Source organism: Bufo gargarizans, chromosome 1, assembly GCF_014858855.1.
Source record: "Bufo gargarizans isolate SCDJY-AF-19 chromosome 1, ASM1485885v1, whole genome shotgun sequence".
NCBI lineage: Eukaryota > Metazoa > Chordata > Amphibia > Anura > Bufonidae > Bufo > Bufo gargarizans.
Genome location: NC_058080.1, coordinates 96,589,445 through 96,613,771, shown reverse-complemented (window position 1 = coordinate 96,613,771; position 24,327 = coordinate 96,589,445). Strand labels below are relative to the sequence as shown.

The following is a 24,327-nucleotide window of genomic DNA, read 5'->3' as shown; positions in this document are numbered from 1 at the left end:
CTATTCACTGACAGCAAGCGGTGACTTAAATAAGCGGCAAACAGTCCTTGAAATACAATTTTCACACCGCGATTATTACAGTTCTTTGGCCCAGCAATTTTTCAAATAAACAGTTAGGGCTTAGTCACTTTATGGGTATATAACGGCACACAGTTTATATTCCACAATGGCGCAGGAATGATCGGATCCAGTTCGTGACGCCAAAATATGCAGTACGCTGCCCTGCAGGGTATTGCAATGTGAGGTCACGGTTAATGGGCAAACGAGGGTTACTCGCAGTTTGTAGGGAGACCCTGGGCAGGCGTACAGCAGTGATGGAGAGGCTGACACAGGGGTCCTCTGGGGCACTCTCTGTATTTAGGGACCAGGCCTGATGTTGGGTGAGGTGCCCTGGATGTTGCAGGTGTTTAATGTGCCTAGGGCAAGGTCCCTTTAAGGTTCGTGACGCCAGTGCCTGTAACGGTGGTACACCGATTTATAGTAATAAGAAGTGAGGAACACGGTGTTGTGGTGAACCAAACTTTCTTTACTGGAAACAGTTCAACTTTATACAGTTTGAGTTCAGTTCCACTTTGCAGTAGCAATCAATAGCAGGCTTTTACATTAATGGCAGGTACACTGTTCTTTGCAAGATACTCAGAGGGTAAAACAACACTTACAGACCAGGCTGCACCTTTTCCTCAGAAATCCTGTGCACTATTCCTCAGAACTCTTGGCTGTCTCAATCCCAAGGCCCGTATACCCTAATACTGGCTTTATCCTTGGTAACAAACTTCCTCAGGTATATATCCCTTGCTTGGAGTTAATAATACTTCTGCCCTTCAGCTTACTTGTCTGGCTGGAATACTCTTCTGCTCTGCTCTTTTCTCTGTGGGAACTGCAGGTTTCTCCCAGGAGGCAAACCCTTCTCCTGAGGTGAATCTTCTGAGCTAACTCAGGCTCAATATCCTCAGGCAGGCTGGTCTCCTTTCACTAGCCTCCTGGAGGCAACTAGAAGCCTGGGCTGTCTAGCTGCATGTCGGGAGGAGGCCCTCAGCTTGTCTCTGGCTGGTGCCCTCTCACTTCTGTCCTCACACAGACTCCTGACTACACAGACTCACCCCTCCCTGTCTGGGCCTGAGTATATATACTAGGGGCTTCCTATCTCCCTCTAGTATCTAGGATGAATAACTGCACCCTAATAGGCCTGCTGCACAGCTGACAGGGGAGAATACACATAAATACATATTAAAATGGACTGAGAAATACACTGCCACTGTCCCTTAGGAGTAGGAGGACAACGTGGCCCAATTGACCCTTGTGTAGTGCCCACATTTACCTAGTGGGACACTACAGATGGGCATATATGGGATGGTAAAATGATGAACTGGTAGTAGTAACACATTCCGTAGAATGCATGAGTGAGAATTCAACAGTTTAATTTTATGTGAAGCTCCTAAGTGTGGACATGGGGAGGGTATTTGTATTTTAAGGGATTTTGGTCCATGCTTTGAGAGCCACTCATTTCCGTAGACATTGTAATAGGACATATCTAGGTATTAATTCTTACTTAATACTTGCATCCTCCATCACTTCTCTGCACCCAAACTGCCAAATTGTCCAGCATGGGGCACAGGGAAGCAACAGAGGACACAAGTAATAAGAAGCATTATTGCTCGGCAGATATTATTGCTACTCGCATGTTGCACTCCCTTCTTGGAGCCCCAGATGTCAGCGGCTTGGAGTGCTCATTTTGTCACACCCCCTCTACACAAACAGAAAGATGTTTGAAAGGATCTCCGGGCTCATGTAACCGAATGTATTTTCTTTCCATGTCCATTCCGTTGTTTTTTTTTGTCGACCGTATGCGGAACCATTCATTTCAATGGGTCCGCAAAAAAAAAAAAAAAAGTTACTCCGCATTCCGTTTCTGTATGTCCGTTCCGCAAAAAAAAAAAATATAGAACATGTCCTATTATTGTCCGCATTACGGACAAGGATAGGACTGTTCTATTAGGGGCCGGCTGTTCCGTTCCGCAAAATACGGAATGTTTTTCAGATACAGTTTTTCGTGACCGCAAAATACATACGGTCGTGTGCATGTGCCCTAAGGTACATAATCTTTATAGCACATCCGTTTTAATGTCCAGAATTTCTGTAATATTCTAGATTTTGTAAAAGATGAGCAACATGAAGTGTGTACATGTTCCCCCTTTAAAAGAAGACAAGCGCAGACCAAATTAAGTTTAAATAGTTCAGCTTTACTTAACACTTTTTCACTTACAGAGGATAGGTCATCAATATTTTTTCCAGCTTAACCCCTTTAATGTTACTGAAACGGGTATTCCTCTTTCTAAACAGACAGTGTCCCCTATTTACTGGATAGGACAGGAGCTTGGCAGCTTCATTCATTCATGTAGCTGAGTAAAGTGCTTGTCTGTTTCAGGTCGTCCCCATAGAGAAAGAATGGAATGGAAGGGTGCATGCTCAACCCAATAATCCATCAGAATGGGTCCCCTCTTATTCAACTGGGTGAAGGTTTAAGCAGTTTTATACAGTGCACAGAGCACCTCTACCCTGCTACCATCTGTTAAGAGCCTTTATATTGTCATCTGATGTAATTTATATTATGTTCTCACATATGTGCATCTAAAACCATGTCAAATGTAATTGTTTCCTGTAATTTTCCAGGTTCACCAGCAGGTGGCAGCAACTCCATTGGCAAGGTACTGGTCCTAGTTTAGTATATCTGAGCTGGAATAGATTATTCCAGCTTAGCTCCCCCTCTGTGAGCGAAGTGGACTCCACTCAGGGGCACTAGGCACAAATGTCCGGAGTTGCGCTTAATTTATGATGAGGGGCTCGCAGAGATCAGTCATTTTTGACAGGAGAAAATATCCGGCTAAAAGTTTTTTTTCTCCCATTGAAAATAACATCTCTGATTAAATTGACACAAACTAATGCAAACTGATCCTAACTGATGCTCAAAATAACGGATCCTTTTTGTTTTCTATTCTTCTGATGGATCTAAGCGCTGCAGGGTCCCCCGTGCAGTGGGAGCCCGGCTATCACATGAGAGCCATGGACCTGCTTTAACAGCCCGAACCGGCAGGAGTTCCAATCTGGGCTGTTTAACACTTTACATGCAGCGGGCAAGTGCTGACAGAGGGAGCGGGGAGTGCCGATGTGTGTAAAGGCTGACTGGGGTCTCATGTAGGCCCCATACCAGCCTTGAGTAATTTCTCTGGCGCAGCCTGCTGGTCAATGTCAGAATAGCACTGACATTAAAATGCAATGCACTATAGAGATAACGCATTGCATTTTATAATCAATCAAAACATTGTCTGTTATAGTCCCCTTGGACTATTAAGTGGTAAAAAAAAAACATTTATTCAATAAAAAAAATCCCATTAAAAAATTGCACTTTTTTCCATTAAAAATACACTTTTCAATTAAAAAAATTGCAAAAAATAAAAATCTTCCCTATATGTTTGGTATTGCCGCGTCCGTAACTACCCGGACTACATAAATTATCTCCTGCGGTAAATGGCGTAAGAAAAACGTTAAAAAAAAGGAAGAAAAACGCTTGGTCAGTAAGGCCCAGAACAGGCTGGTCATTAAAGGGTTAAAGGAGTTTTTCCATCTAAACATTTCTGGCATATTGGTAGGATAGGCCACAAATGTCAGATAGATGCGGATCCACTCCTATCCCCAGAAAGGGGCCCCCGAAGTGAAGGAGAACACACTGCGCGGCGTGCTCTCCAGTCACTGTTATGATATTTCTGAAAATAGCTGAGCACTGGCTATTTTTGAAACTCTCTTAGCGGTGAATGAAGGGTGGCTGCACATGCGCAGAGTGTTCTCCTTCACTTCAGAGGCCCATTTCTCAAGACAGGAGTGGTTCCTAGACAGGGGCGGACTGGGAACTTAAAGTGCCCATGGGAAAAAAAAAAAAAAAAAAAAAAGTGGCCCATTTTGTAGGTGGATGCAAATTATACAGAAGGCGGGGCAACACAAGTAGGCGGGGTCAACAATACCATAAGGCCTCTTGCATACAAACGTTGTGTGCCCATATTGCCCGCAATACACGGGCACTGGCCGGTGTGCACTCCGCATCACGGATGTGGACCCATTCACTTGAATGGGTACGCATTCACGGAGATGCGGAACCCCACGGAAGCACTATGGAGTGCTTCCATTGCGTTTGTGTCCGTGCCTCCGCACCGCAAAAAAATAGAACTGGTTCTATTTTTTTTGCAGTGTGGACGGATCACGGACCCATTTAAGTTTACCGCAAATTGCGGTCCCCAATGCACGGAACGGATGCACAGTGTTTGTGTGCAAGAGGCCTTATGCAAAATACCATCCCAGCTGAACTAAACAACACAGTGTAGCACAATTTACCCCTCTTCCCCAAAAGCTGGTCCTCTGTGGTGGCCATCAATAGCTACCATCTTCTGTCCTCCTCCTCCAGTTGTCTATGGAGCAGGGGGCAAGCCACAGCAGTTGAATTCAGGAGGGCATGTGCGGTCGCTGGCTGGGTACATGAGTACCTGATTCTCACAGCGTTAATTACTGTTGAGAGCTCATTATGTCCCCGCTCAGCGGCAGAGAGGAGGACTTTGGTGGCCCCCTGAGGCATCGGCCCACCGGGAAATTTCCAAGTAAGGTCTATGGCCAATCCACTCAAGTTCCCAGAGGTGGGACAGCTATGTGACATTTGTGGCATATCCAAGCACTGCAGTGATGAGTCCAATGTAACAAATACATATCAGGCTGTCCACCTGTGACCTGATCTCCCGTTATCTTTCCAACACGTAATCTCCGATCCTCACAAGACCTCCTTCTCTTATCACCTCCAAGATTTTTCCCATGCATCCCCCACACTCTAGAACTCTCTACCCCAACATATCAGACTTTTACCTACAGTGGAATCCTTCAGAAGAAGCCTGAAAACCCACCCTTTTCAGATTAGAAGAAAATGAGAGTCGGTGTACCAGTAGTCTAATTGCTCATGGTCTACCTGTGCCCTGACGAATACAAAGATGTATCGCCTAATTCATCACCTGTTGTGCGATTCTAAGGGTTCATGCTTATGGCCGTGCGTAAAACACGGATCTGATAAAAAAATTAAACGGACGTCCGTGTTTCATCCATTATTTTTTTTTTGGCTGATTTTTGCTGATTCATTGTAGCAATGCCTATCCTTGTCTGCAAAACTGACAAGAATAGGACATGTGGGATGAGCGAACCTCTGTTTTCATACGAGGTTCGGGTGATCTAAGAATTCCATTATGGATTCCGCGGAATCCATAACGGAATTCTTAGGTAACCCAAACCTTGTACGCCGAACTTGAAAACAAAAGTTTGCGCAACACTAGACGTTATATTTTATTTATTTTTTTTGTGTGGAATTCACATGCAGACATACAGACCCGGAATGCAAACCGAGTCATTTCAGTTCCCCCCCAAGACCCATTGAAATGTGGTTCTGTATACGGACCTGTAAAAAACGGAACAGAAACGGAAGAAAAATACATGCATCAGCCCTAAAAACCAGACGAGCATGATAAATGACCCCCTATAAATAATCACCCAATCGGTATTTCGTTTATTGCCCCCTATTTACCAGTAAAGTATATAAACTTTCTCCCATGAGAAGAACAGCTCCAGGTAACCTGGTCACATCTGCACCCCTCCTACTACGAACGCCCCTTCTCATGATTGAAATTCCTCCTGACTGTTCTCTTAAAATCCTCATGCACACGAGCGCGAGATGAAAATATCCACCTTGCAGCAGCGAAGAGCTTTCTGCCTGAGCTTTGGATGTGGAGCCCCTGAGACCTCCATCATGAATAATTCAGAGCTGGGTGGTCTTAGCACTCCATTGAAGATTGTCATTGGGTTTTGAAGCGGAATGACTCTTCCTTCCAGCGAGTCCTCAATGAGGATGCAGCAGATAGACTCACTGCAGGAGAGGAATGCTACCAGCTAGGCACTGCCATACAGCCAGCGAGTCATTACTGACCCCAGGGGGCGTCTCCTCAATGACACACAGCACATTCCGCTACGTGGAAGGTAAAGAGACCCATGCTATACCCTTCCTCTGGGGGGTCAATGTCTGACAGGTAAGTCCGGCACCTGCCTGCTCTCACAGTAGATTTGCATTGCACTTGTCTAAGTCAATGGGGACGGATCCGTTTTCTATGACACAATCTGGCACAATAGAAAACGGATCTGTCCTCCGTTGACTTTCAATGGTGTTCAAGACGGATCCGTCTTGGCTATGTTAAAGATAATACAAACGGATCCATGCGGTTGTATTATCTGAACGGATCCATGACAGATCCGCACCAAACGCGAGTGTGAAAGTAGCCTTACCCTGCATGCACAGTGTGACAGGGGCGCAGGGTCCTCCAGCAAGTCGCCGCTCGGATGTCCTTGCTCGAGGACAGGTGAATTATTCTGGATGGCTGGCGTCGTGATTGGCACCTGTGCCTACTCATCACATCGTGACCAATTAACTAGTCATGCCCATTGAGGAAGAAGGCGTTATTAACCAGTTCATCGCCAAGTTATGATGTCTCAATGCTTGTAACTACTACCCCCAGCAGATACGTTTCATCCACCTGTTGTTTTTGTGTCCAGGACTTGCTTTTCTTCCCATTCATATCATTTCACGCCCGCTTTGACTTTGAGCAGAGTGAGTGGGACTGACTCCTGGAGAGGGATTAACCATTTACTGTTCGCTCTCGGCTCACATGCCAGGGTGGGAAAAAAAACCTGGCTGAGAGTTGTAATTGAGAATCCACCCTATTGACCTGTGTGGAGACCTCCACCATTGCCTCATAGTAAACACCTGGATTAGCTGCCCTCTCCTCCTTTTAACTCTTGCTCTGCCAGGAGCTATAAAGTGTTTAATTAAAATACCAAATTCCAAATTGAGAGCTCATCCCATGCAATTTCGCTATAGATTCTGGTAGACTACGGACGGGCCTGTGTGTGGCATCGCTGGTTTCCTATTACAATAAGGTAATTTCTATATCAATGTGAATGAAACTGAACTATTCTGTCATAATAAAAAAAAAAAAAATTAAAACTGTGCTTGGGGATCATGCGCCCGACTGGAATTGCTCAGTGCTCATGCTACGGACCAGAAATGGTGCACTCTGTTTGCAGATGCGGACCCAATTCCAGATCACAAGTTACGGCCAAAGATAGAACATATTCTATCTTTTTGCTGAGCGGAGGCATGGACCCGAAAGCCCACGGAATCACTTTGTAGTACTTCCGTGGGATTCTGATCCGTGCCTCCTCTCAGCGAGAGATAGGCGGATTGCAGACTCATTCAAGTCAAAGGGGGTCATTTTTCAAAACTGTTGCAAAGGAAAACTGGCCTAGTTGCCCATAGCAACCAATCGAATTCCACCTTTCATTTTTCAGAGCTGCTTTGGAAAATGAAAGGTGGAATCTGATTGGTTGCTATGGGCAACTAAGCCAGTTTTCCTTTGCATCAGTTTTGAAGCATCTCGCCCAATGGGTCTGCATCCGCAACACAGAGTGCACACTGAACCCTTATGTTTGTTTGCATGATCCCTTAGGGCTGTTTCAGACGAAAGTGTCCAGTGCAGAAATCGCACTCCGTGTGGGAGCGTGGTTCTCTGTTGTGGACACCGCTCTTTTCGCAGGAGCACATGTGTGTCTCTGCATGACCTTACTGCTACAGAATTAGGGCTCATGCACATGACCGTAGCCTGTTTTGCAGTTTGCAATTTGCAGATCCACAAAACACGGATCCTGGCTTCTATTGAACAGTCCTATCCGTGTCCACAAAACAGCCAAGAATAGGAAATGTTCTTTTATTTTTTTATTTTTGCGGGTGAGAATTCTTTAAGGCTTGATTCACACAGGCATTTTTTTTTATAAATTTTTTAGCAAAAGCCTAAGGCCCCTTTCACACGGGCATTGCGGATTGGGGCCGGATGCGTTCAGGGTGCGTTCAGTGAAACTCGCACTATTTTGCAAGCAACTTCAGTCAGTTTTGTCTGCGATTGCGTTCAGTTGTTCAGTTTTTTCCGCGTGGGTGCAATGCGTTTTGATGCGTTTTTCATGCGCGTGATAAAAACTGAAGGTTTACAAACAACGTCTCTTAGCAACCATCAGTGAAAAACGCATCGCACCCGCACTTGCTTGCGGATGCAATGTGTTTTTCACGCAGCCCCATTCACTTCTATGGGGCCAGGGCTGCGTGAAAAACGCAGAGTATAGAACATGCTGCGATTTTCACGCAACGCAGAACTGATGCGTGAAAAACAACACTCATGTACACAGACCCATTGAAATGAATGGGTCAGGATTCAGTGTGGGTGCTATGCGTTCACGTCACGCATTGCACCCGCGCGGAAATCTCACTCGTGTGAAAGGGGCCTAAAGTGGGTCCAAATAAGGAGAAGTATAAGGCCCCTTTCACACGAACAATACGGATTGGCTCTGGATGCGTTCAGGGTGCGTTCAGTGAAACTCGCACTATTTTACAAGCAACTTCAGTCAGTTTTGTCTGCGATTGCGTTCAGTTGTTCAGTTTTTTCCGCGTGGGTGCAATGCGTTTTGATGCGTTTTTCACACGCGTGATAAAAAACTGAAGGTTTACAAACGACATCTCTAAAAAATGCATTGCACCCGGACTGCATCTGGAATGCGTTTTTTACTGAAGCCCCATTCACTTCTTTGGGGCCAGGGCTGCGTGAAAAACGCAGAATATAGAACATGCTGCGTTTTTCACGCAACGCAGAACTGATGAGTGAAAAAAAAACGCTCATGTACACAGACCCATTGAAATGAACGGGTCAGGATGCAGTGCGGGTGCTATGCGTTCACGGCACCCTTCGCACCCGCGCAGAAAACTCGCTCGTGTGAAAGAGGCTTAAAGGGGTTGTCCGGGTTCAGAGCTAAATCGCGCAGGGCAAGGTCTCTTTTGTTTTCAATAACACACTGCCGGGCGGAAACTTCCGCCCGGCAGTGTGTTCGGTGACAGGGCGGGCTTTAGCGCTGCCCTAGCTGTTTTACTGTCACCGGGGTTCCTGGCAGCCCCATGGAGAGCCCCGATACGTCACCGGATCTCCAAAAAATGCCTTTGCCCTGGCTATTTAGCGCAGGGCAAAGGAGAGCATCGGAGCATGAACTGCTTCGATGCTCATGTCAGGGGGGCTGCCTGGGTGAAAATGGAGGGATGACCGGGTTCAGCTTTGAACCCGGACAACCCCTTTAAGGATTGGCTCAGTATGCGTTCAGTGAAACCCGCACCATTTCGAAAGCAAGTTCAGTCACTTTTGTCTGCAATTGTTTTCAGTGTTTCCGTTTTTTTCTGTGCGGGTGCAATCAGTTTTGATGCCTTAGGCCCCCTTTCATGCGAGCAAGTTTTCCGCGTGGGTGCAATGCGCGACGTGAATGCACAGCACCAGCACTGAATCCTGACCCATTCATTTTAATGGGTCTGTGCACATGAGCGTTTTTTTCACGCATTAGTTCTGCGTTGCGTGAGAATCACAGCATGTTCTATATTCTGCGTTTTTCATTCAGCCCTGGCCCCATAGAAGTGAATAGACTAGGGCTCCAGTGAAAAACGCGTGGCATCTGGATGCAATCCGGGGGCAATGCGTTTTTAACCGATGGTTGTAAATAGGGATGAGCGAATCGAAGTCGATTTGCATAAAACCTTGTACTAATACTGTACGAAGCAGGAGCTCCGTACAGTATTAGAATGTATTCGCTCTGATGAGCCAAAGTTATTGCTTCGCGAAGTCTTGCGAGACTTCGTGCAATAACTTCATAAATTAATTTGTACTGTATAAAACCATTTTCCGAACTCGGGTTCAGTTCCAAATGGTACCTTGGAACCGAACCCGAGTTCGCATCCTGAGCCAATCCGTATCGTTCGAGTGAAAGAGGCCTAAGGATGTTTTTCCATGCAGTTTTTACTATGAATGGTGTGTGAGACGCTAGTCTTTACTAAATGAGCCCCAATGAGCCTGGAAGTTTAGATTTTAGAGTTGCAAAAGTATTTGGAAGTTTATTGAGATCATATTTGGGGCAGAATTATTAAAACTATGAGGAAAACTGTCTTTGTTGCCCATAGCAACCAATCACTGTGCTGCTTTCATTTTTCAAGAGCAGAATACAACTTGAAAGCTGTGCTGTGATTGGTTGCTACGGGCAACAAAGGCCGGTTTATGAATTTCCCATATGTTGTAGATGATCATCAGTAACCAGCGTGGCTTTATGAAAGAAAATGTCAAACCAATTTACGAGCTTTGCATGAAGTAGTAAGCAGGAGCTTCCAGTAGATGTACGGTACTTGGATTTTTCTAATGCATTTGATACTGACATACATCGCACGTTAGGACGAATTCACAATGACACATCTGCGGCCATTCTGGAGACACAAATTCTTGGACCGATGTGTTTGAGTGGGGGAAATTTATCAAACTGGTGTAAAGTAGAACTGGCGTAGTTGCCCATAGCAACCAATCAGATTCCACCTTTCATTTTTCAGAGTTCCTTTGGAAAATAAAAGGTGGAATCTGATTGGTTGCTATGGGCAAGTCCTTTGCACCAGTTTGATAAATATTCCTCAGTGGGGGTCATTTATTAAGGGAATTGTGACTATTTTAGTCGTAAAATAGTTGCGCTGCCAATGCCAGTGGGGGCCGCACAAACTTACTAACATTTAAGCCTGGAAACGGGCGTAAATGTTGGCGAAAAACGACTCCAGCCATGAGCACGGACTGCAGCAGCGTCAACTAATTTATGTTGTGGTGCCCACCTCGTCATAAATTTGCAAAATGGGGGGGAATCTAATACCAGCGTAAAAAAAGCCAGTTAGTAAATGACCACCAGTGTGTCTTTACTGTCAGACATCCTTTTTTGTATTTGCCAAAAAACTGCTACCTTTTTATTTTCTTACATTTTGATCAATTTTGTTTGCAGTGGTTCAGTGAAAAACAGCCTGAAAATGGACATCATCCGTGTGCAGTCCATGGTTTTCACGTACCCATGGTGTTGATTAGGTGTGATTGGTCCTCATCACAGACCAAAGTAGTGCATGCTTCGGTTTTTATCACAGTTAGGCCCCATTCAGAGTACCACATGGCTGCCATGCCCGTGTTGGGGACCAAAAATAGCTTCTGTGTATTTCCATGTGCTTCCTCTCCACAAAAAATAGGGCATGTCCTATATTTTGTCGTATGTTGCGGATCGAGGACCCATTCAAGTCAATGGGTCTGCACAGCAGCATGGAGTTCACACAGCTGGTGCCTGTGTTTTGCAGTCTGCACCACGGGCACGTCGGCCATATTGCCATCTGAATGGGGCCTAAGGCTGTGTTGGAGATCCGGCACAAACATCGGCTGAACAAAAAAACGTTGCAACTGTTTGGCTGGATTACCACCAGACCTCACTGCAGTCAATTGGAGATCCGGTGGTGAAGAAGAGGATCCGGGAAAACCAGATCTATGAGACCCGGCAGGCTGTTCTGTGCCTGCACTGCCTGTCGGATCTAATGATGGAGATGTGAACCAAGCCTTGAGGGCTCATGCACACGACCGTGCAGTTTTTTGCGGTCCGCAAAACACGGATGCCGCCCGTGTGCCTTCCGCAATTTGCTGAATGGAACAGGAGGCCCATTATAGAGATGCCTATTGTCCGCAAAACGGACAAGAATAGGACATATGTCATAATTTTTTCGGGGTCACAGAACGGAGCAACGGATGCGGACAGCACACAGAGTGCTGTCCGCATCTTTTGCGGACCCATTGAAATTAATGGTTTTGTATACGGACAGTATATGGAATCAAAATATGGTCTGTATACGGAACGCAAAAAAAATTTGTGTGCATGAGCCCTAAAGGTTTTGCAATTTGCAAACTGATCGTCAGTGGGGATGAGGACTGCATTTCCATGTAGCAATCACCTACATTGTACGAGGATGTGATTGGTACAGTGATTGCTTGTCCTAATCAGGATAAGCGACTTTTAAAATGTCAGTGCGACAATATTTTGTCGTACGGATGATTTTACGCCACATTCAATGCTTGACAGTGGTGGCGGAGTGCCAGGGGCCAGCAAATTTACTAACATTTACATTTGAAAAAGGGTGCAAAATGCCTGGAGGTTCGCCTAAGTTATGACAAGGTGCACGGCCTATCCTAAATTAGCGAATCCTGCGCCCAATGATGTCAGAATGACATGATCACCCAATGCATGAGTGTTGGCTCCTTTATTGGGTGATCGCCAGTACCTTTTACAGAGGCCAATTATCGGGAGCGAGTGTTTCTACAAACATTCATCCTGGATAGTTGGTCCGGTTATCGATCTTGATAAAAGGACCTTTACAGATGGCAAAAAACGGCACAATCTATGATCAATTTGGCGCATCTTTAAGGGCGGGTTCACATCAGCGTTATGAATTCCACATGTGAAGGCACCCTGAACTGTCTAAAAATGCTACTCCACATTTCCTATGCCACAAAGTCGCAATGATTAATTTGTCTAGAAACTCATTACCAAATTAAACCAATTATACCGTTTTTTAGTAAAATGGCAAACACTAGCCCTATTACCTGATGTATAATGGGACACCCCTCACAATTCCTTATTTTCAGGTTATGGCACAAGATAAGCAAGCGGCTGCTGTTTGGGTGAAGTGCGGTCGTTAACCCTACTGGTATGCAGTTTCACCGTAAATTGGTGCCGCTGTGAAATGATGCACTCAAGCCAAACATCAGTTGCTATGGGTGGTGACTCAAATCTCTATTCTATCATGATAGTTGTCTACAATGTATCATATCAGTGCACTTAAAAGTTTAAGAAATCTCATCCACACACTGTGTACGAAAACCACAGTTGAAATTAACCTGCGGTGCGAATTTAAAATCCACAGAATTTCGATGTATGCTGCAGTTCTCCTCCACGGCTTTCACCCTTTGCAATGGAGAGGGTGAAATGCACTGCAATTTTGGCCTCATGCACACGACCGTTGTTCGGGTCCGCAGTTTTTTGCGGCTCGGGTTCGGACCCATTCCCTTCAATGGGGCCGCAAAAGATGCGGACAAGAATAGGCATTTCTACACTGGGCCGCAAAAAACTGAACGGTCGTGTGCATGAGGCCTTTCATGGCAAAAACTGAAGCAGAGGGTATATGAACACTTTAAATACTACTAGTGGATTTTCCCTGGAGGTATTGTTGCAGAAAATGACCGTACGTATTTTGCGGTCTGCAAAACATGGATCCGCAAAAAAAAAAAACGGATGACAGTGTTGTGACATTCGTGTTAGGCCTCTTTCACACTTGCGTTGTCCGGATCCGGCGTGTACTCCACTTGCCGGAATTACACGCCGGATCCGGAAAAACGCAAGTGTACTGAAAGCATTTAAAGACGGATCCATCTTCAAAATGCTTTCAGTGTTACTATGGCACCCAGGACGCTATAGTACGCAAAGTCCTGGTTGCCATAGTAGGAGCGGGGAGCGGGGGAGCGGTATACTTACCATCCGTGCGGCTCCCGGGGCGCTCCAGAATGACGTCAGAGCGCCCCATGCGCATGGATGACATGCCATGCGATCACGTCATCCATGCGCCTGGGGCGCCCTGACGTCACTCTGGAGCGCCCCGGGAGCCGCACGGATGGTAAGTATACTGCTCCCCCGCTCCCCGCTACACTTTACCATGGCTGCCAGGACTTTAGCGTCCCGGCAGCCATGGTAACCACTCTAAAAAAGCTAAACGTCGTATCCGGCAATACGCCGAAACGACGTTTAGCTTAAGGCCGGATCCGGATCAATGCCTTTCAATGGGCATTCATTCCGGATCCGGCTTTGCGGCAAGTCTTCAGTTTTTTTGGCCGGAGCAAAAAGCGCAGCATGCTGCACTATTTTCTCCGGCCAAAAAACGTTCCGTTCCGGAACTGAAGACATCCTGATGCATCCTGAACGGATTTCACTCCCTTCAGAATGCATTAGGATAATCCAGGATTCTTCCGGCATAGAGCCCCGACGACGGACCTCTATGCCGGAAGACCATAACGCAGGTGTGAAAGAGCCCTTACATCCGTATTTTTTTGCGGATCCATTGTAACAATGCCTGTCCTTGTCAGCAAAACGGACAAGAATAGGACATACGGAAACGGAATGCACACGGAGTCATTTCAGTTTTTTCATGCGGCCCCATTGAAATAAATGGTTCCGCATAAGGGCCACAAATAAATGGAACGTACACGGACAAAAAATACGTTTGTGTGCATGAGCCCTAATACAGTACCAGCTAGGTGGATGGAATTTTAAAATCTCATCTATATGGCGCAGAGATTGACCTGCAGTGCGGATTTGGACTGTTTGTGCAGATTTTCTGTGCAAATTTCACCTTTTGCAATGCAATAGGGGAGATCTGGAACAAATATGGGACAAAATCCGAGACAAAATCTGCAAATAACACATTTTCTTGCGGAAACGTAGAGAAGACGGCGCGATAATCTGCATGGAAAATGCACATAAAATACAGTGCCGTGTGCATCTACTGTAAAACACTGCCAACGTCTTCCCATGGATTGCAGTGGGAAATACTGTACACGCCCTAGTGATCATTGGGTGCATAGTTTTAAGCAACTGTTTTTCAAAACCACATCAGAAGTGGCATGGCACTTAGAAGTGTATTTTTGCAATATTCTCCACTGAAGTCAATAGAAAAAGGGGTAAAATAGTGTACCTTGATGAGTGTGAGGCGTATTTAGATTGCGTATGGCAGCATTTACACCGCCAAATACAATACAGAGGAACATGGAGGATTTTTCTGTCAGATTCTATGCGAAAAAATGGTGGCATGCTTCGTCAGTTACCATATGTATGGAGGTACTCTACTCGAAAAGCCAACCGAGCACAGTACTCCAGTGCCTTGAGGTCATTTGGCTCTGTATTAGGCCTCATTCACACAGTCCGTGTTCTGTCAGTGATTTCCATCAGTGACTGCGAGCCGAAACCAGGATTGGAGCCTCCACAGACATATGTTATAAGGAAAAGATCTGCCTCTGGTCTGTGTTTTTGACCATCACCTGGTTTTGGCTCACAATTAAGCTTGAGAGAATCGACCTTCGACCTGGGCATTGGTACCGAGGTACCAGCCAGCACCAAAGCCCAGTTCGGATTACTATTTTAAATTGTTTTTAAATACGCAGATATAAATACATTAGGAATTCACTGAAGTCTTGCGCGACTTTTGGCGAGAAGAACTTTGGCTCCACGGAACCAATACCTTTTAATGCTGTACAGAAAAAACATTAAAATCGAGGTATTTGAATGAATCGACTTCGGATCTCTGATCTGAAGGTTGATTCGCCCAAGTCTACTGACAATCACTAATTGAAATCACTGACCAAATACTGACTGCGTGAATAACGCATTAGGGTGTGCTGCTGTACAGGCTCCGACCATGTGGACATTGCGCCTTTTCTTGCATTTAGGCCTCTTTCCCACGGACGTGTGCGCCCCGTGGTCGTGCTGCGGCATGCAAAATAGATAGGACTATTTTTTTTGCGGAACGGAAGTACGGGACAAAACCCCTACGGAAGCACTCCGTAGTGCTTCCGTTGGGTTCCGTTCCGCACCATTCCGCATCTCCGGATTTGCGTACCCATAAAAGTGAAAGGGTCCGCATCCGTGATGTGGAATGCCCACGGAACGGCACCCGTGTATTGCGGATCCGCAAATGTGGTCCACAATACAGCAACGGGGCTCACACGCCCATGGGAAAGAGGCCTTACCAGAAGCCTTACCTGTGTTGCTCGTTCTCACGGTCCTTTGCTTATTTAAATTCATTAACAATTAATGTCTATAATTTAAAATCAGTGATTGTTAATGATTGCTGGCTGGTAAGGAGTGATTAACCTCATGCCATCAACTCTGCATTTTTATTGCTAAGGAAGGGAGACTTGGGAATGTCATGCATTGACTGATGATCTCATGTTATGTCAGGAGGTCTTTAAAATGTAAAACGCGTGGGAGACGGCAAAGAGAATACTTTAAAGCCACTTTTAAAGGAATCTACTGTGTATATACAGCCCACCGAGAATGCCTTACAGTTCTCGCTGTGTGGGTGTCAGCTTGATATCAAAATGACTGTGCCAATCCAGAATAGAACACATGTGGATAGAATATGTGATCAGCCGCGTGGACTAAGAAAGCCAAACCCACAGGGCTTCTACTTCTGGTGGTCAGAGTGGGGAATTGGAGGTCATAACTAGTGATGGGCTATATTCGAATATGCGATATTTCACGAATATTTGGGTGAATATTCGCAAATTTGAGATTATTTTCTTGATAAAAATCGGCAATGTAATATTCACGTAATGCGTGCGAAATACAGGCGTGGGTCACTTTTGCTACATTTTCCAAGCTGCTAGAAGTTTCCTGAGACTGGAGAAAATGGTTGGCACGGCAGAACATCACAATAGCTTTATATGCAGCTCTGTATTAGCATATATATATATATATATATATATATAATATATAATGTAGTGTGGAAGCACAGAGCACAGTAATGTCACTGATCTCTCTCTTTCAGAACTTTAAAAAACTGCAGAAAATGGCTGCTGGGGAGGTTCTTATATAGTAAGGGGTAGGCAACTTTCCTATTGGTTGCTAGGGATGTTGCTAAGCTCTGACAAATATATTGCAGCCTTCTCATTGGCGCACAAGCAAGAAGGGAGGTAACTGATGAAAAAAAAAATCGAAATTACGAATATATATCTCTATATTCTATTCTAAATATTCGCGAATTCTCGAAATTCCGATATTCGCTATTAATATTCGTGATTCGAATATTCGCGCCCAACACTACTCATATCTAGTGTTGAGTGAAGCGAGCTTTGGATTCTTCATCTGAAGTCGCTTCGTTCAAAACTTTGGAATAACACTGTACAGAGATTCGTCTCCATACAGTATTAGAATGTTGAATGATGAGCCGAAGTAACTTATCCGTGAAGTCGCGCGTGACTTTATTGAATGAATTAATACCGAACTTGGCTTAGGCTTCGAGGTACTATGTGTGAAGTGAACACATAGCACCCGCACTGAATCCTGATCCATTCATTTCAATAGGTCTGTGCACATGTTTTTCACGCATCATTTCTGCGTCGTGCGAGAATCGCAGCATGTTCTATATTCTGCATTTTTCACACAGTCCTGGTCCCATAGAAGTGAATGGGGCTTCAGTGAAAAACGAATTACATCCAGATGCCAAGTGTTTTTCACTGATGGTTGCTAGGAGATATTGTTTGTAAACCTTTTGTTTTTGTTTTTTTCACGTGCTTGAAAAACGCTTAAAAACTGATTGCACCTGCGCGGAAGAAACTGAAACACTGAACACAAGTGCAGTCAAAACTGATTGAACTTGCTTGCGAAATGGTGCGAGTTTCACTGAAAGCATGCTGAATGCATCCTGAGCCAATCCATATGGTTCGTGTGAAAGAGGCCTAAGGTGGCGCTTGTTTACGGCATAAAGACTTTACTGCTGTAGAAAGGATTATTGCCATTGGCACCCACCACACTATGAGACAGACTGGCCATCCGGATCTAAGATCTGCACCCCTCGGCCTGGGAACTGCAGAACGAGTAAATGAGAAGACAATTTCACAAAGTCTTTAGAGAGAGACTCAGGGACTACTCCCATCATCATTGCTGCTACCTATACACAGCTACTGGGAGATGAACTACACGGTGATACACTTTGGAACTGTGCCTTTGCTGCTATATTGACTACTACACTCATTATCAGTAAAGATAGAATTTATCGCAAACAATGGTCCTCATTATTGCCTCCACCATCCGTCAGCCCCTACATCCCTACCTTGCCCCCTGCCAAACATCCACCCACCATCAAGGACACCCCAACCACTACCAGGCACTAGCCCCAGAAGATCAAGGGAGTGCCCCGAGGGAAGTAATGGTGCTTCCTCCATTCCCTGTACACTGCCCAGGGAGAGCCAGGGTAAAGATTACCACTACTGACACCATCCTAGTCACTACCACTCCCCCCATCCTTGCCTCTCCTCCGGGTCGCTGCATTTAGCTCCTTCCTGCACTCAGCCAGTGTGCAGCAGTCAAATATGAAGATCCCAGACATGCCTAATGGCATTGGCCATTGACATTGCTTTTTTTTTTTGCTATACAAGGTACACATTACCCATTTTAATATATAATGGCGCCTCTGCTACACACGGCGGTCTAGATAACCTTACTGTATCTTTACATATATTACTATCATGTGAATGGTTCCAGAAACTAAAGAGTTCTCTCGTGTCTGGGGGCTATTGTCAGGATAATCTCATGTTGGGAGAGTCAGCTTCCCAACCTTTCATCTCTTATCCCATTTCACAGCTGACCCCTGGGAGCATCAATAGAGGAACGTACTGTTTTACTATTTCATGTGGATTTTTAATTACTAAGAGCTTTAAATTGATCTCTTCAGAGTCATCTCTAATACAAAGGATTCCGATTCAAGCTTCATGCCCTACGCTATTTCCTACTGCCTCCGTTATTACTTGTCTGTGGATGTGCATAGGAGTTTATATTTTATAGATTTTTATAGGCGTACCCTGTGTAAATATAGCGGAAATAACACAAAGTCGGGGTGTAGCTCTAGGAAGTGCAGAGGTAGCATCGCAACCCAAACCCCGAGGAGGAGCTAATGCCCCTCTATTACATAGGAAGACACCAGCATTATAAATGGTACGTGGTTGGTGGCGGCCTTTTTATTTATTTATTTATTTAATTTTTTTTACAAATTTTGCACTGGGGCTAGGAGCTTCATATTATGCCTCTGGATAATATGTAGTGCTCACACCCATTAAAGGGCTTCTGTCACCCCCCTAAAGTCGTATATTTTTTTTGGGGGATACTTAAATTCCTTATACTGCGATATGTCAATATATAGTGCTCTTACTCATTTTCGTTCAGCAGTTTCTTAAAAAAACAGACTTTTATAATATGTAAATTACCTCTCTACCAGCAAGTAGGGCGGCTACTTGCTGGTAGCAGCCGCATCCTCCTTTCATAAAGACGCCCCCTCCTCCTGTTGATTGACAGGGCCAGCGAACGCACACGTCCTCTGGCTGGTCCTGTCTGCGTTCAAAATCTGGCGCCTGTGCCGTACTGATCTTCAGTTGGAGCAGGCGCACTGAGAGGAGGACGCTCGCTGGGCTAGGACCTGTAGTGACGTCAGATCACATGCTCCAATTACATGGCACCACAGGTCCTAGCCGGTAATTCATCATTAAAGAAGTAAAAAAGAGACCGGGAACTACGTGATCAAGAGGAGAAGGTGAGTTAATTAATTTTTTTTAACCCTCAATTGATCACCTACTATGCATTCTGTATTCAGAATGCTATTATTTTCCCTTATAACCATGTTATAAGGGAAAATAATAACATCTACACAACACCGAACCCAAACCTGAACTTCTGTTAAGAAGTTTGGGTCTGGGTACCACAGTCGTTTTTTTTATCAGGCGCGTGCAAAACACATTGCACCCGCGCAATAAAAATTGAACATCGGAACTGACTGCAATTGCATACCTAATCGCGCGGGTTTGCCGCAATACACCGGGACGCATCTGGACCTAATCCGGACACGCCCGTGTGAACCCAGCCTAACATATGAGATAGACTCATTACATGCAAAGCGAGATATTTCAAGCCTTTATTTGTTATAATCTGGATGACTATGGCTTACAGTTTATGAAACCCCAAAGTGACAATCTCAGGTCCCCTTTGCTCAGGGGGTATGGACTAATTCGCTGACTAGAGTCTGACACTTTCAGCCTAGAATATTGAACCTTTTCACAATATTCTAATTTTAAGCTGCATTAATGCAATTCCTTTTAATTTGCATTACTGAAATAAATGGACTTTTGCACGATATTCTTTAATATTCTATAATTTTTCGAGTTTCACCTGTATATGCAAATTGCAGCATTTAACAGTACATGTTTTTGTAAGTACCACCAATAATGATGCAGCATTTAACATGGTAGAATATGATTTTTGTGCTGGAATGATGGTGGTTATTTTCTTGAAAGACTCGTGGATTACACCTGGTGAACCCTGGTCTGCTTATCTGGCAGAAGATATAGGATCTACTTGTATCTCAGTACGTCCATTGTCTGCATCCAGTTTAGTATCCTGGAAGGCAGCTATAGAGTTACCTCCTTAATCTATGGACGTTAATACGGTTTTGTTTCTCTTCTTCCCAGCAGTGACCTGTAAGATCCTGTGTACTAAATCCCTTCCTACCTCCAAGTGAGCAGAGGTTCAGATCAGACACAGGACTGTGGACATCAGCTGCTCTGAAGAACCCTACAGTGAAAGAAGCTGGTAGTATCTGAAACCCACCACCATCTCCAAAGCTGATGTGGTTGTGACCCTAATGGCTCTTAAGCTTTATATACTATTGCTGCTGCTCTGTGGAAGTACGGTCTCCGAAAAAGCCCTCTCTTACAACACTGCACCATTGGATTTTGGATATGTACCCACTGGAAGTTATGACACCAACGCCTACCATGAGCCAGGACCTATAGGCTTATTGTTTCAGTTAGTGCAAGGGTTCCTGTATATTGTGCAGCCAAATGCATTTCCTCAAGGTAAGTGTCCATAAGTGCATTAGTTGCTTGTGTCGTTATTGAGATGCCACATGTCCCCTTTGTACGGTTGTCAGATCTTGTAGTTATGTGATCTGGATCAGAATTCGGGGAATATTGCCATCATTATTGGTTGTCCTCATGGGCAGATTGTACTGTAAAGTCTAATCCTCACTGTTCCCATGGAATATATAGATGATGAGGGACATTTATCAAAACGGATATGTCAGTTTTGTGGCAGAAAAAATGTCGTACGTCATGGTATTTGCTTGTTTGTTTGAGCCACACCACTTTATGTTGAAGACAGAAAAGTGAGATGAGACCTGGATTATGGCACATTTATTATCTGTGACAATTGGAAATCTCAAGTTACTCCAGGCGGCATCCTGGTGTATTTTTTAAGACTACGACAACACAATGTAGTTGCGCTAAATACATGAAAACTGTGAACTATTTCATAAATTTGGCGCGAACAACACAATGCAAAATCAGACTAAAAACTATCTCAAATGATAAATGTCCCCCTGTATGTCTCAATATAACGATATCAGTAAGAGTGAGACAGCACAACCATAAGTAAGGCGTCATACCGCGTGTATCACATGTAGATCCCATGTGCATACATAACAGTATAACACATAATCCCACGCACGCGCGCGCCGCACGCTCTTTCTGAAACTGTCTAGAGCAGGGGGGTCATCACCCTCCAGCTGTTGTAAAACTACAACTCTCAGCATGCAACATTCCCCAGTTGTACTGGGAACTCTGATAAAAGTGATTGGAGCATGTTATGAGTTGTAGTCCCACAACAGCTGGAATGCTGGAGGTTGATGACCCTCTGCTGTAGATCGTATTTTGACTTCTGTTTTTGGGATTACGTGTTATACTGCTAGGTCATCGACCTTCAGCACTCCAGCCGTTGGGCGACTACAAATCCCAGTCTTGAAAGGGGGGTGTATGCAAAGAGGAAGTGTGAAGCCAAATTGACAGCAATATGGGATAAGTGGCTCTCCGCAAGGGCCGGGTCCTCTTCCCCTGGGCCTGTCCAGACTTGCCTTACCTTATCTTGCAGGGGGGCAGACCAGGCTGAGTGACTGGAAAGCCGTATTTGCGTAGGAGTTAGATATGGCAGGAATCTGAACAAGTTGGGCTGGAGAATAATTGAGGGGCCCTGACTGAGTAACTAGGTATGGATTGGATGGGACCTACATATGATGGATTTGTTGATTATCAGATGATAAGTGTGATGAGGTGTAATACTTTTGTTACAAATGGCAGACCGCCTCTTGGCTAGGAGGTGGGATTGGGTGGGGGTTTGGGGGCTTACTTAATGGCTCTGTATATCATTTTTATATCTTGTTACAATATTACTTGTAATAAAGAAGCCCCTATTGTTTATACAATTTTTCAAACTGTGCTTAATAAAAAATATCTGATTTAAAAAACAAATCCGAGAATGCTCCAATCCCTTTTATCATCCAACTCAGAAAGTGTGCATGCTGAGAGTTGTAGTTTTACAACAGCTACAATGCCAGAGGGTGCTGACCCCTGGTCTAGAGTCATGGCTAGATGTTCCCTCCACCTTGGGTCAAGCTTTGGTTTCCTGGCTGAGGCAGAATGGCCGGACTGGCAGCACCACTGGAACCCAGCACCCGCGTGCACTTGCTCTGCTGGCTATCCCCAGTTGCTGCTGCTACTGTCATTGTAGTATATCATATATCCAGGCTTACATCCACATTACACATTATATGGTCGTCCGGTCTTGCCAAAATCGTCAGATTCGGCTAAAGTTTTCTCTAATCTACATTTTGTGAGGGCCTATGGCCATGCAAAGTAGACCAGTGTTCCTCAACTCCAGTCCTCAGGGCCCACCTACCAGTCATGATCTGAGAATATCCCATAGAATGAATGCCTGAGGTAAGTACTGATGCACTGACACTAATATCACCTGCTCAATACTAAGGAGATCCTGAAAACATGACCGGCAAGTGGGCCCTGAGGACTGGAGTTGAGGAACCCTGTAGTAGACTTCCCCAAATTTTAATAAAAAGCTAGTTTCACATTGGCGCTAGACATCTCTGACAGACCGTTCAGGCAGGGAGCATCCTGCCGGAAATCTCTGGATCCGGCATTGAGAGCAACTGCCGAAGGCCCCATTAACTATAATGGGGACCGGTAGAGATCCGTTTTTTCGTCTGGTCAAGTCTCGGCATGTTTTCTGGGCTGTGACTGGATATCTGCCGGTCCCCATTATAGTTAAAGCGGTTTTCCAGGATTTTGATACTGATGACCCATCCTCAGGAAAGGTCATCCGTATCTGATCGATGGGACTCCGACACCCAGGGTCCCCGTCGATCAGCTATTTGAGAAGGCACCGGCGCTCATGTGAGAGCCGTGGCCTTCTTGCAGCTTACGAAGCACAGTGCCATACATTGTAGAGCGGATGTGCTTGGTATCACACTCCTCCCACGGCAGGTAACGGTTAGCGTCCAGCAATATCGGATCCAGACCTCTCCGGAAGGCTGCTACGTGCGCTTGTGTGAAACGAGCCTTATTTTGCTTCCTCTGATTCTATTCCATTAATGAAATACAAGAGAGATCGTATAAAAGTGCGTAATCTATAATCCCTTAAAATACTGCTATTGGTATGATATGATATTAGGGTACTTGTGGACAATATTAAAAGAGATAACCCTGATGAGTGTTCCCCGAGTACATTCCTACCATAAGTCTTCCCCCCCCCTTTAAACCCCGGTGATTTATTACAGCACTTATTACCGCTGACTACCCGCCAACTGTCCGTGTTTTCTTCCCACAGAACAATTCAAAAGAACAGGAATTATATCTTTCCGTAGTATAATAACTTAGAATAATCATCTGTTAATACTGCGGCGTGAATGAAGAACGTCTGGCATTGTTCATTTCTGTTCTCCCGGCTCCCCGCGTTCTTCTACCATACCAGAGCTATAGTTTATGAAACCATGGAAACTGAGTTCTAAAACCGCATAACACCATTTATTTTATGGGTTAAGAGTAAATTCTTACATGTTTTTCTTAAGTAAACTGATTTTTAATAGTTTAGTATATGATGTCTGTCCTAGCTGAGATGCTTTCTAGTCCACAAAGACCACAACAACCTCATGTTGTGGGTGAAATGGTCATTGAAGGAGCTTTCAGGTATTCTGTACAATAAAAAGTTCTAATATGCATTGTGTTTCAATCTCCTACTATTCAAGATCTCTGCTTGCTGTCCATGAATGGAAACATTAATGTTTACATCCAGACAAGGGCGGACTGGGAACTTAAAGAGGCCCTGGTAAAAATACTAAAAGTGGCCCCTTTTTCTAGTCGAGTCTAAATTCATGGAAGGCAGGGCTAGCAATACCATATTGTGGCACATTATACCACCCCAACAGAGACAAATACCACAGTCCATCAGAAAATACTGATAGCAGCACAAAATACATCCCCAAAAACTTCCACTGGCTGGCCACAAGGAGGGCTCAGGCGGCCCCCTGGGCATAGGCCCACCGGGAAATTTCCCTGTAAGGTCTATGGCCAATCCGCCCCTGTATTCAGAGACTAAAAACCTGTTCCTGTCCTTCTGAAATGGAGGCAAAAGGGTTGTCTCATTTCAGCAAGTTAGAAAAAGTTAATACAAGGCACT

The 24,327-nt window shown here is 44.9% G+C and overlaps 1 protein-coding gene across 9 annotated transcripts in view; it reads left to right on the top strand.

Annotated features, from left to right (window-relative positions):
* The first annotated feature begins 5,782 nt into the window (after nt 1–5,782).
* Nucleotides 5,783–24,327, top strand: part of PROM1 (prominin 1) — a 194,156-nt gene continuing 175,611 nt past the window's right edge. For 7 of the 9 annotated variants that reach the window (XR_006390261.1, XR_006390262.1, XR_006390258.1 and 4 more), the window contains exons 1-2: nt 5,783–6,107; nt 20,277–20,663. Coding sequence is in view for 4 of the 9 variants with exons in the window: in XM_044296871.1 (XP_044152806.1) it covers nt 20,450–20,663 (214 nt within the window). In the remaining 5 variants the exon portion in view is untranslated. Of the gene's footprint in view, nt 6,108–6,952; nt 7,012–20,276; nt 20,664–24,327 lie in introns of all 9 variants that reach the window. The other 2 variants (XR_006390260.1, XR_006390259.1) reach the window with 2 other exon arrangements.